Source organism: Anopheles coluzzii, chromosome 2, assembly GCF_943734685.1.
Source record: "Anopheles coluzzii chromosome 2, AcolN3, whole genome shotgun sequence".
Lineage (NCBI taxonomy): Eukaryota > Metazoa > Arthropoda > Insecta > Diptera > Culicidae > Anopheles > Anopheles coluzzii.
This window is the reverse complement of record NC_064670.1, coordinates 101,034,249-101,047,798: the sequence shown is the minus strand read 5'-3', so window position 1 is coordinate 101,047,798 and position 13,550 is coordinate 101,034,249. Positions and strand designations below refer to the sequence as shown.

Sequence of the window (13,550 nt, the reverse complement as noted above, 5' to 3'; positions counted from 1 at the left end):
TTGGCAGTTACTTACGCAACGAATTTTACGGTTTTATTATAACATCGCAATAGAATAGAGCGAATACAATTGGCTTTTGAAATCAGGGACAGCTTTGCGTTTGTTATATTTGTTTAAAAACTTTGAAGTTGAAACATCAAAGATTAACCTTTGACAGCTGTCAAAGATATGTCAAAGATATTGGTTTTTAAACTTTTGACAGTTGTCATCCAACGACATCTTTAAATCTTGCAAAGATATTGAGGATTTGTTGCAGAAGAATTAGAGTTTTGAAGAATGAACAGGATGCCAAAAATGCAAATGACACTATTGATATTCATAAGAAAAATATGAAAAGATAGCATTTTAAAGTCATTTTCAATCTTAATGACTCATGTATCGTTCTCTTTTATGCTTCATGTCTCACAGCAAACCTAACTGAATCATTCCGTTTTTACTTCTTTCTAATTTGCAATCTGAATAGCAATTATGTTACCGAGTGCGTCTTGATCGTTAACCATAACCTCAAAGAACTTCTTTCGATCGATTGAACTGCTTTCTCCACCCCAAAACGTACCTCATGATATGTCTGTGGAATAAATTTAAATTTTATCCTATGTGTACCTTTGCACCACTCTCCCCCTTGAGGGAGGGACGTTATAATTTAATCGAACCAATCAACCCGGACTCTCTCCGGCACTGCATCACCGTAATCAAACTGGCAATGATGCTCCATCGAGACCGAAACCTAATGACATGTGGTCCTTTTAGACTGTCAAGGCTCCTTAATGACGTCCTATGCCTTCGAGAACTGGCCCAGGATTTATCCGTTTCTTCTCTTTGGTAGCTCTATTTGAGCTCAACTCAACCGGCAGGGAGGAGCTTGGAGCACAGACACAACGAACGAATGGAGAGTTAATAATCTTGGGATTAAATTCGTTCAATGAAATTAATATTACCGATGGCACAATGTTCTCTTCTATGTGTGTGTGTGTGTGTGTGTGTGTGTGTGTGTGTGTGTGTGTATTTGCTGATGAAGCCAGGAGTGTCCTTTTGCTATCCTGAGACACTCGTTCGAGGTGGGAATTATGATTGAAACCAATTCCGGGCAGCAGAAAGTTCTGCGCGGGCTTAATTTAGCCGCTTTTTTGCCTCTCTTTGCTCAGCAGCTCGGAGTGCTACTTGGGATATCCAATATTGGCAGTTAGAAAATTGAAGTGGAGCTTCAACACCCACGGCGTTGGCTCGACGGACAATTTTTGGGGTTGGTCCCCAGCCATAAAAGCGTCTTGCGCTCGAAAAGCAAAGCAAAAGGGGAAGGAAGAAAAGAAAAAAAGCATTCCACACCCACTTCAATCGCGCACAGTAAATCACGTTCAATTTTTCGCTTTTATTGTTGCCAAATGAACTTTGAGTTTTTTTTTGTGTTCCTTCACTCTACCTACCCTTTTTCCTAACAATCCCTGTAATTCCTTTCCCCTTACTGGGTTATCTTTTCCTTTTCATTTTCCATTAATTTCCACCGGTTTACGCTGCTTGCATCCATCCTTTCCCGTCAAACTCTTAGTGGCTTTATCCGTTTTGCCGCTAGAGTGCGCTACTATCACGCAGCACAGTTACTAGCGCAAACGAGAAATGAAATAGCGGTTTCTTGCTTGCGCGCGATTCCCAACCCAACCTCAACCACCAAATGGGAAAATGGGAAACCAATGGAGCGCTATTGATGGGTGGTGAGCGCTCCCGATCGAAGCGAACCAACAGTAAAGCTCCCTTTGTTCGGTTAAACACTTTATTAGCGATGCTGCCGGAGGTTTGTTATGAGTGCGCTTTTCTTTGCGCATTTGCCGTTCTCTCTATCTCTACATTTCCGTTCGATCCTTCCGGGGACGAAACCTTCGATCACACCGGGGGACTAAATCTGACCCCTTCCCCCCATCGGTGTGTTTGGCGGGGAAACAATTTCTCTTTCATTCCACCTCTCAAACGTGCGACGGAGCGACCTCGGCAGCCAGCCGGCACATTTCATCGCCGATGAAGTGAAGTGCTTGCTTGATTAATTGTGCAGAATGTTGTTGGCAGATTTTGCCAATTCACCTCGGTGTGCCCTCCGGTCGTCGTCTTCCGAGCCCGTGGGGCTATGGGATCCTCTGGTGTGTTTGTGTGTGCCAAACGATGGTGTGAAACAAGCTGAAGCAAAGTGGCGCACAAAAAAGCATGGAAAGAAATGCGGCTGCCCAACCGCTGAATCTCATCGCACACACACACAGCCCCTCTCCCTGTCTACGAGTGGAGCTGTGGCGCTGCAATGGCGGCAAACGCCCAATTGTGAACCATTAGCGGGGTGGGGCGAGCAAACGGGCAACAAAACATGGGCGCCGCTCCATCTTCTCCGGCGCAGGAAGGCATGAATGCTTCAATTAAAACCACACCATCGCACCATTTTGTACCACCATAATGCAGAATGTTCAACGGCCAAGGCCATGGTTTTCTGTATGTGTGTGTGTTTGGGTAGGGTGTTGTGTACTAGTACTGAAACTGAGCGCGGCATGCGAATGATTAAAGCCTGGAAACGATCCGGCAACAACAAAGTAATTTTCAGCTGTGTGCCTTTTTCCGCTGTACGTTTTCTGCGGCCTTTGTGGGAGAAAAACGGATCGAATGGTCCGTGAAAACTCCTGCCAATTATTGCTGTTGTTTTTGAAGCTGGCTGGGGAGAAGAACATCGGTTGGCCGGTTCGATTGAGGCTTTGTTGTGGGGTGAAACATTTCGGAAAAAGTCGATCGTTTGCAGCGCCTTTATTTGTGGTGCAAAGGGGAATTTTTCGTCGGTACTAAATTTTACTCTTTGTTGGATGAAAGCAAGAACTAGAGATTGAGAAGTCTTAGAATCTTTAATTCTGCCAGCACCGCAAATGGTAGTAGCAAATCTCAATTGTTTCAATACATGAACTAGAATTAATGATCAGAGTTTAAATATACTTTTGTGGAATTTCTGTTGTGTTTAACACTTTTTTTTATTAATAATATTTTGTAATTCACCTCAACTCGGTGTATTTTTTTTCAGTTCACCATCCTTAAAAACTACTTTTTGTACTGTTGCGGGACTTTTGGGCGCTTTAAAAACACCTCATAACACACACACAGACACAGGACGTGCAATGTTGCTCTGACACTGCATTAAAATCCACCAGCTGTGGCCTTCGTTGCTGTACGGCGCGCTAATGGGGTGTGTAACTTACACCGAGCGACCCAGAAGCGTTCCTGCCACACTTCCCGGTGTGGCAAATTTATGCTCTTACCAACTTGCCAGTTGCATGCCCATACATTTGCACTTTACCGTCACCGCAACTTTTGCTTTTTTGATCAACTTTTCGACTTTTCGACTACTACCGTACTACTACCGTTGTGAGCGGTGTGTGTGTGAGAGAGCCTCTGTTATGTGCGGCTGTTATAGAACTTGCCAAACCGTGGAAGAAGAAGTGTTTACGTGCCAGCAAAAGTCGGTTATGTGGCGGAACGGAAACTTTTCTTTCCTGCACGATTATTTGAATTCTTCGTTCGCACACAGTGCGCAAAGTTAATTGTACACAATGGCTTTCAGAAGAGGAGTGTTTGGGTTTTATATGCATCCAAAAACTTGTCCGATTGTCTTGAGAAATTGTATCTGAGGCACTTACGGGTATCGGCAAGTGGTGTGACAGTCAAACTCCATCCCCATGAACCATTTTGCCACTGTTTGGCTGTTTAAACCTCTCGCTCTCTCTCTCTCTCGTTTATTGACATTTGGCTGCACACTGATCACAGTGTCTCGTGGTCGTGGCTCCATCCATGACTTACATGTTGTGTGATGTTTGGTCAACCATGGTCGCGTGGAGTAACACACGTCGCCGTACTTCAATTTGGCACAGGAAATGAGAAAATCTGCATAGATGCGTTTGCTTGTCGAGCAACTTCTTCCTTTTTCCCACACCAAATGACAGCTTGCAACTGTTTGATGTGCTGCCAGTGTCCGTTCGAACAGACAAGTTGTCCGTGACAACAACACGAGCAACAACAAAAACCAACGATAAGAAGCACTCGCCTCCGGCAAAGTCAAAGTTGCAAAAGTTCAATAATGGATGCATGCGGTCGTGTTCGTCGTCGTCCACCAGCACATAAGTTAGCCACATAAGAGCACTCCTCTTTCCCCCCCTCCGGGAGCCCCTAGTGAGCCACAACCACAATCGAACAAACTCGCAAAGACGTGGATGTGTACACTTTTTAGCTTAAGTTTTCTGGTGGAGGACGTTTGTTGGCGAGCGTTTTGTTTCTCGTAAGATTCCACCACTAGCGTACGGTCGCAACCGGAGTCCAGTACCGCGGATGTACGGTACCATTATTCATTTAGCTGACTCAGGACACCCGGAACGATACCCGAGTTACCGGGAATACCCGGCGGACATCACACACACACACAAACACAGTCATATTAGAAAAGGCAGATCGGTGGAGTCACTATCAACCCCTGGAGGTTCGTGGTCCTCCAACAGAACGGTTTGCAGCTGCCTCGAGCCAGCGCACACACACACACGTACGTGGCTTTGGTGCACGAAAACGAAGCGGGCAGCAATAAATTTCCTATCCTCGCTTGGCAGGCAATGGGTTTTTGGAATTTTGGTCCGCTGCGAAACCACCCGGGTAACTGCAATGCCCGTGGAAAGGTACTTACCATTCCTTTGCTGCTGTAGCACGATACCCAAGGATGTTGGCCCTGGCGCGGTGTGTGTATCCGTGTGCACGGTTTGCGACATGCCCATCCGGTCGCTTATCTTTCCCGCAAAGCTCTGCCTGTCCCTACGGGTAGAAGGAGTCGTCAAATGATGGTTGGTTGCTTCCTTTTTGAGACCCAAAAAAAGAGAATGGATTTCCTATGCAAGCTTCAGGCACTGCTGCCCGCTTTTCATACTCGCACAGTCGGATCAGTGAGGAGATCATAAAAATGCTTCCGTCTTTGTGTATGCGTGTGTGTGTTTGAGCTCGACGAGCTAGTTTGGCAAAGTTTCACTAAGTGGTCGTAAATGCGTCAACGAGACTAGTTTAGGAGGGGGCGTGATGTCTCCGATGTCCAAAAGGAAGTCATCCGTGAGTTCATCCAACATGCACAGGGTTGGATGAGAGAAGTAGTGGAGGATGCTCATAAAAAAGGATTCGAAAAGGAAGTGGGGACAGGATGTTTAGCAGACACGAGTTTGAACACGAGCAAACAATCTTTCAATTCCATTGTTTGTCCGTACAGAGCATGAGGTAATATTTTGGAGATCCCACCTGTCTAAGTGGAGCGTTGTCAGTTGACATCCAAAACGTGTTAGCTGTTGAGGATTAGGGATTGGATATCTAAATCATTCTCAAATTTATATAAATCTTTAATGTGATTCAAACTTTTTCGCAAAAATTCTGAAGTTATCCGATCTCACACTCTGTCATTTTATCCTCCTTTATCGAACACCGTTTTTAATCCGATTGTTTTCCTCTTTTTGTTGTCTCCTGTAGGGAAGTACTACAGCCGCGCCTCGTAGCGCCTACCCTGGAGCACCACCGCCTGCACCGGCCACGCTAAAGGGTGCCCAGCGACCCGCTATGACTAGTCCGGCCAGCGGCATTCCCGGTGCACCGTACAGAGGCACTGCCTGGACGCAGGGTTACGCCCCGACACAACCAACCTACCGATACACTGCACCGCAGACCTATGCATATACACCACACACGACAACTCAGGTAAGTTTTGCAAATGGGGTCCAAAAAAAGAAGGAAAAAAAACCCTGCAGTGGCAGTGTTGCCCGCGCGCCAGAGTTGATCAATGGGCACCACCATCCAGGGCGTATGCTTATCTGTGCGCGCGGTGTGTAATACACGGTCACTGTAGCGATTGGGATATAGTACACCGCGGGGTGTTTGGGGGTCGGTGCAAACACGCTCAGGGAATCGTTTCGTCCTGTTGGGTTCCGTTATTTACAGCCAAAGCATTCCTGTTGACTCGTAACCGAGAGTGCGCCCGGAGCAAGTTGCATAGGGGAATTAGATTCTGCATGCTACACACACACAGACTCCAACCGTTCAGCGTGCGTACGCTTGTTTGTTGGAGGGTTTTAGCTAACCTGGGTGTGTTTGCAGTTACAGGTTTGGTTGTTTTGGTTTCGTAGGTTACTCGCAAAAAAAAGGTTTGGGATTACATCCTGGGAAACTGGTGCCGGAATTTGTATTACATCCCTTAATCGTATGGCAGTAGCGGGAAAAAAGCCCTTGCGCGGTTGGGGATTAGACCCGGCCAGGGATATCCCCGAGTGCCACCAGGTGCTTGGGAAAAGTAATATTTGTACCAGCACGGGGTCACGAGTGGATGGGCATATTGCTTCTATGGGCTTCTGGGCGTGGAATATCGAGCAAAGCCTCACTATAAATTGATGACTTTAATCCTGCTACATACTAACATACACGTACTCGGTTTTCTCAGGGTCTTTCGTGGCCCGGTAATTGTAATCACCTCACGATGCTGTAACGTGTGGAATTTGAATGAGACCGGAATCATTACTCTGCTCCATTCGGAAAACGGTTACACGGATCGTTGGGAAACGCGCGCATGATAATGTGCAGAAAAGTAAATCCAATTCTCGTGCCGTTCAACCCGAGCGAGACTTTCTTTCTTTTTACTCCGAACGTCCGGTCGCATTGCCAGAGTTGCTCTTCTTTCAAAAAGTGTCCTACAACTAGCGCTGTCACACTGTTGGCGTCGCAATGCTTTGTTTTAGTGTCCCGTTTTGCTTCTCGGCAAAATCCATCAACGACGTCCGAACGATCTGGGAAAACACATGCCACGCCGTGTCTTGATGTCCCCCGCCACACGTGTATCTTCCTTTTTAGACGTGGCAAGAGGGCGCAAAAATTTAGTTTTACTCTTCCATTGCATTAGTTTAACTCCATTACCACCGCGTCGTCGTCTCGGTCGTCGCTTGCGCGAGCCGGCCTTGAAACGTCAGCGACACTCTCTCCACTCGCATCCCTTAACCCGGGGCAAACATGACACGTGTCGGTTTGCCTGACGAGGTACGATATGATGATGGTGGCAACAACACACCGGACTCATCAGCCCGAAAGGCGGCGCGAATGGGAAAGCGCTGTGAAATCTAGTTTACATTTAGTACCCGGCATCGCGTCGGGGTGAGCCTTATTGTGTGCGGCAGGCATTCGGAAACGGCAGCCGACGACGGCTCTTTATCATGCATGTCACAGCGATCACGCCGGCTGGCTGGCTGGTGCGGTGTCGAGATGGCGAAAGTTATGCGCTGTAAAATAGGATGAAAACATTCAAAGTAGGTCGGAGTAGGTCGTGTCAGACACACACACACTTCTTGGGCGACAGAGCCTACCAGGGTTGTTCCGTGCGGAGCCGTTTGGCCCGGTCTTTCGGTCGGGTCCGTATGTACGCGATATCTTCTGGGGTGAGCCTTTTATCTATCCCATTTTGGGCGAATACGAAAGGGGAATTCAATTTTCTTCTCGCACCCCCCTATTGGCGGATGTTCTGCGCGTCCTGGCGCGTATAAGAAGGTTGACAGTGCAACGTGCTTTTTCGTCACTTTTGTTTTTATCTTGCCCGGTTTTGGGAGTTTCGGGTAGGCATCTTTGGCCCTCACTCGCCCAAAAAAAAAGACCACAAACAGAACGCGCTTCCTCCTTAACAGTCGATAACTCGATCTGACACACTCAATACGGGTCTCCTAAAAGTCGGCAAGTCGCATTAGTTTCCCAGGACATGGAGGGGATGAACTTCCACCAACGTGTTACATAGGCTTTAGACCTTCTTTCCTGTCCACGGCCCAGCGGAACTGAACGGATGGATGGTTTCGATTTGGACATCTGGTGTTATGGGTGGGTTTAAGCTTGTTGAACAACTTCACCATCTTACTTTCTACCACAGAAGGAGCGCACTGGGCAAGCGCAGGAAGCTTCCCAAAATTGGTCAAACCGGCCGGAAAAGGCACACAGGATGTTCGTGCAGGATGATGATGATGGTCCCCAAAAAGCTCTCCAAAAACAGCGGCAAACGAATCGTACCGAACGAAATCAAATGAATGCCAAGCATGGTCTGTGTGTGTGTTGCTGTTTTTTATTAGATTTGCTACCAGCGTCGTGTCGTGGGTTGTAGAAATTTGATGAAAAGCGAAAGCGTGACGAGTGCGAAACTTTTTCTTCTCCCACAAGAGAAGAAATTGAGTTTGCGAATACTAACCATACGAGGCAGCTACAGCAACCGGTCTAGCCTATCCTAGTCCAAGCAGTTTTTCGCAGGATAATCGACGAAAGTGTAACCGGTAAAGAGATTTCGAGATGCGTTGCAAAACCCCCATCTTGAGACAGAAGCGAACGCACATTTGGAATAGCACATTTAGTGTTGGTGCGTTAGTTTGCGCCATCGTTTGGAAAAGCGAGAAAAATACTGCGAAAAAGAGCTAAGCAGGTAATGATTCCTTTTCGTCCGGCATCGAAATTGGGACGGTATTGGTGCACCTTATTTCCCTCAAGCTAACCTTAAATTAACTAACTCCAGCTCCAATCGATCGGTGCTGCGATAAAATGTCTCCTGTGAGTGTGTTTTCAGCTTCATTTATTCAATTCAAACGCTTCGCCGAGTGATCGGAAATGGACGCAAAACTATTTAATGAAGTTGCACTGCGCTCCGTTCAAAGAAATTGTCAGCGGCTGTGTATGGGACGAACGATGGGTAAATGTGGTGATGTGTCCCAGGAACACGAGGCCTCAACAACGTGCAATGAAAAACTTTCGTCGTCCGTCCACTTTGAAGAAGTGCAGAACAGCGCACAAAACGAAAAAAACACACACTCACAAGTTTCAGCCTTACGAAAAGACTGATTAGTTCGGAAGTGAAGACGACACTCGATTAAAGTTTGCATCCTTTCACCGCGTCCCGCCGCACACATCCCATTGGATTACCTTTCAGTTTTGCTGCGTTTTTTTTCTTCTGTGGTGTTTTGCGAGATGAAGTTTTACGGGGAGTTTTTTTTGCCGCAAGGAAGCTTTCAATGACGCTGAAATCAAGAAAAACATGTTTTTTCCGTCTCTCTTCTCGTTTGAAATTGCACCGAAAAGAATTTCTGCTTTTCCCCAGCGGGGTATGTGACACCTGTGAGTTGGGTTAGGTTTTTTGCTTTCACACTCTACTCTGTCAGTGTCTTTCAGATTCTAGGAAATGGTCATTGCACAAAAAAGTACAACTATTCGCGCAATCGTCAACTCGTATAATGTGTCTTTGAGTTGGACAAAGAAATGTTATTAAACACACACACACACACTCTCGTTACTGTAAGACGAGACGCTAATCTTCGTCCTCCACTGGACAGCAAAGAAAAAAGATTTCTTTCCTCAAATGGTTCAAAGCGGGAAACTTTTGTCGTCTCACAACCGTACGACACAATTGCTTGAGTAATGGGCAATTGTCGGTTCAACCATTTTTTTCCTGTTCTACACTCCATCGCAGCGCCCCTTTGTAATCGTATCTGCGTCAGCATGGAATACGCTTCCCATTTTCCCCCTTTTTCGGACCGACCATTGAACGGTTTCTCATAAAATCGTGAACGTGATCGCACACTTACTTCTCATCGAACAAATTGCAAACAAGCATTATCAGTCGAAAAGGGACACCCCTTAACGGTGCGAAAATTCTTCGAATACTTCCACCGCCGTGTGTGGGCAGACGGCCCGAACTCTACCTGTCACGTCCTGGGAGTCCTGCTAATACTCCTACGTACGCTAATGGTGTACGCTGCCTATAGCGAGCGAGCACCCTTTCCGTGAGAAGCGATCGAAGTGAATCCTAAATAAATACCGCCACACTTGTCCACTACTTTTGTGTGTGTGTGTGTGTGTGTGTGTGTGTGTGTGTGCTTGTGAGTTTGTGTGGGAGCTCTTACGAGGACACTTTCGGCTCCATCTTCCTTAATGCTTCAAGTGTTGTCAGTCGGACATGCAGAAAACACCTTTTCAGAGGGAAGGAACATTGAAGACACCGAACCGATGTAACCGCTGGGCTCTTGCTCCGTCGTTTTCGCCGGGCACTAATCCGCTTTTCGGCACCTTACTTTGATGCTTCGGTCGAACGCTCCAAAAAGTGGTGATGGTATTGGTGTACCGGTCACAGTCCGTGCTATATCCGGAGACGCACCAACCCGTGAAACACATTACCAAATGTGATATCCGAAATCTATTCATCGGGTTCTTCCACCGTCTTGTGGTGGTAAGCCGCCGGTGCGAGAGGGGTTAAGCGTTAGCCTTCGTCTAACGGGTCCGGGGTAAGGCTGGCGGCATGTGCAGGGGGAGACATCCAGTGGGATGTGATTAGGATGTGACCAAAACTTTATGACCAATCAATAGATAAGCCACTCAACGCGGGCAAACACCCAGTGTGTCTCCCCGGAGGCCCTCCCGCATAATACGCCGAAACGACCCGCAGCCGTCCCAAGTTGCTCACTTCCTGGAACCTTGCTGGATTATCGGAAATGTGCCCCATTGCCGGGCAATGTGTATGTGTGGGATTTACTGTGGCCAGTGTTTGGTGGTTTAATGTCACCCGGATCAGACCACCGTTTCGGATGTGGTTATCATCCGTTTTACGCAAGCTTTACTGCTACCACTACGGACAACTTCTCCTCCATTGCGCGCTGGCATTGATAATTGATTCCAGCGGCCGCCCGTAGTAGTGTTGTTTTTTCTGTTGTTCCACGATGAACAATTATGATTAAGCGTGTGGGCGGATTTACGGTACTGCTGCTGCCGATGCTGCTGACGCGCACGGTGGTGGTATTGCAGTTCCGCCCTTGTGGGTTTGTGTCGTCACGCTCACGACCGTACGGCGACGGTTCTGTGTAATGATGGGGGGTAAGGTTGGTTGGATTTAATAAAGGATAACATCTTGTCATTAATATATTAGGGCAGCTTCTTGGGATAGCTCCTGGTGATTGGGTAGAACACTACAGTCATTCGGGACAGGACCCGTTCCCGATCGATTCCGTCCAAGGCACAACGTATCGGGATTTCTGCAGTGGAACACGAACATTGCTAGCTATTTCCAGAAAATCCTCCCCGGGTGCTGAAGTTTAATCAAGAATCGATTCGTGAATGTTTTATCATTCTTCGGACGTTGTTAAGCATTCTATATTGCCCTTAGTTCATTAATAAGACTATTCTCCCGCCACCCCAGTTAGTACGTGGACTCGCTTGGACCCGAACGTCAAGCCATTTTCAAACTTATTGATTCTAACAAACCCCCTTCTCCCCCACTTTCTTGCAGTCACTTCTCCACCGTCGTGCAATATTTCTCCATCTTTCACACTCAAACGCTTCGCTAAATGTGCGCAAATACACGCAAAAATGCAATTCTCATGTGCACAGCTCAACTTTTAATGAAAACTAAGTGCAGCCCTATAATTTCCCATTCCGTACCCGGTGCACGTTTCGTTCGGCCGGCACATGAGCGAGTGAGTTCGGCACTGTGTTTGCCCGCTGGTAGCCGCCCATTACACACGATACCACGGTAGCGCTTGGTAGCGCGTAGCACTTTATCGTCTGCAGCCTGCAGGCCACCGGTCGACTTTGTACTGGTTCCGTGGTTCCCGTGATTCAAGACGGCTACGAATAACGATTTTCTAAAAGGTTTCCCCCCCCCCCCCCCCACCCTTTTGGAAAGCTCTATCCAGTGCAGACGGGTCCCTCTTACAGCATCGGCGAATGGCAAAAGAAGCAGCAAAGATTAGTTCAGCGGCAGTGTGGTTTGAGCCAAAAGGAAACTTTACAACTTTCTGGCAGTACGCCGCGCTTCCGTTCACGTGACGACGAACTCATCGCTTCCCGGCCAATGGAACGCTGCCGGTGTGGTCACAAGATGTATCTGCCAGAAATGGTCAGCAAAATGGAGCAGATGGTGGCTACACTCCTCCGTGTATGAGGGTTTTGATTTTTGTTGCCGCTCGGAAACGGGAACTACAATCTCGCACACCAAGAACCCACTGACGGTGAAGGTGTGGGGCAGGAAGTTTTCGGAGAGAAAGCGAAAAGTTTTCGCCGAGTGCACGAAGAAGCAAAGTTATTTGTTTTTTTTTTTTTCATTCGTCCAGAGGTTCAACTTTGCCCGCCACGCAATTATTCCATTTCCTGGTGTTAAAGATCGGACTGAGAGATGCGACTCCCCCGGACACGTTTTGACGGACAATCTGGATGTCTATGGGTTAAAGTTTATGTGGTTTTTTGTGGAATAAATATGTAATGCTTGGTAGAAGATGTTTGTCCGAATTGTACGGCGACTTCCTTTAGCTTGATCCGGCTCGAAGGACCAAAACTTTAGTTGCAAAATGTGATCTTGTTTGAAAATCAAACTGCACGGAATTGCCCAAAATGCTTTATAATACTAACATTAATGAAATAGCACCTCCTCACAAAACGTTGATCCTATATTTTCACCAAAAAAGATGTACATTTAAAAGGATATTTTTTCCTGCAAGCTTCACTTCTGACTTAAGCTACACATTTTAAAGAATGTTACCTTGACACACCCACCATTTCCTTTCGTGATCGTGCACAACATCTTAAAAAAGCGTTCATCTCAAACTGTTGGCTAAAGAAATACGGTCAGACGCTGCTGTCGGATTTCATAATAAAAATGACCGAAAGATGGATCACGTTGCTACATCGCTGCAGTTGCCGGCTTCCCTTACCAAGGATTCTTCCAGAAGATCTCCGTTCGCTTCCCGCAACGCAGCCAACCGTTCTGAAGCCTTGTAACCAAGCTTACACTCACAGTAGTAAGCTTAGTATCGTTCTTTCCGTCTGCTTTTGCTTTCTATGTTCTTTTTCGTTTCTCTTTCACGAAACGAACCTTCTAAAGACGATGGACAACAGAACCGAAACCTATCTATGGTGCTGCCCGCTTTTTCCCAAGCTTTTTCTTCCCATGGCTCAATCGACAACTGTGGGCAGGAAGAGGAGGAGAACTGTGGGAGAGATTTTCATTTAACCATGGTCAAACCTCGTCCTCAACTCAACTCGTGTTCTTCACACCGCCCTGCCGGGGGTTTTAAGTATCAATATATACATGTAGTATACCGGTGCAAACAAACTTTCTCCTTCCGTGTGCCTCCAGCCCTCAGTCAGTGGGGGACAGTGGTGGCGCGAGTGTTGCCTTTTCTCCACATTATATTGCTTTAGACCGTTCGGGTTCTTTTTAATGTGCTCTAGTAGGGTTTCCTTTTTCTTGGCCCCTGTATCCCTTGTACCGGCGAAAGATTTCTTTTTGCGGTTTTTGCCCCCCGCTTTCCGGATCAACCGCATGGAAACATTCTTAGATTCCAAGGGACTCTTGCTTCAAACTCTTTGGCGTGCAAAGGTATAAGGGCAATAACAGCAACAAACAACAACAAAAAAGCGCCACACAGAGGCAGTATCAAAACTAACTCCCCGGCGTTCGTTCGGCGGCAAGGGAGAAGATCGGTTTCTGTTTTCCTTTTGGCAAAATTGTATCCCAAACA

The 13,550-nt window shown here is 47.0% G+C and overlaps 1 protein-coding gene across 12 annotated transcripts in view; it reads left to right on the top strand.

Moving 5' to 3' along the window:
- LOC120961640 (protein alan shepard) overlaps positions 1 to 13,550 on the top strand; it is a 195,496-nt gene that overhangs the window by 126,119 nt on the left and 55,827 nt on the right. For all 12 annotated transcript variants that reach the window (XM_040385538.2, XM_040385535.2, XM_040385537.2 and 9 more), the window contains one exon: positions 5,509 to 5,733. In XM_040385538.2, the coding sequence (XP_040241472.2) occupies positions 5,509 to 5,733 (225 nt within the window). The remainder of the gene's footprint in view (positions 1 to 5,508; positions 5,734 to 13,550) is intronic.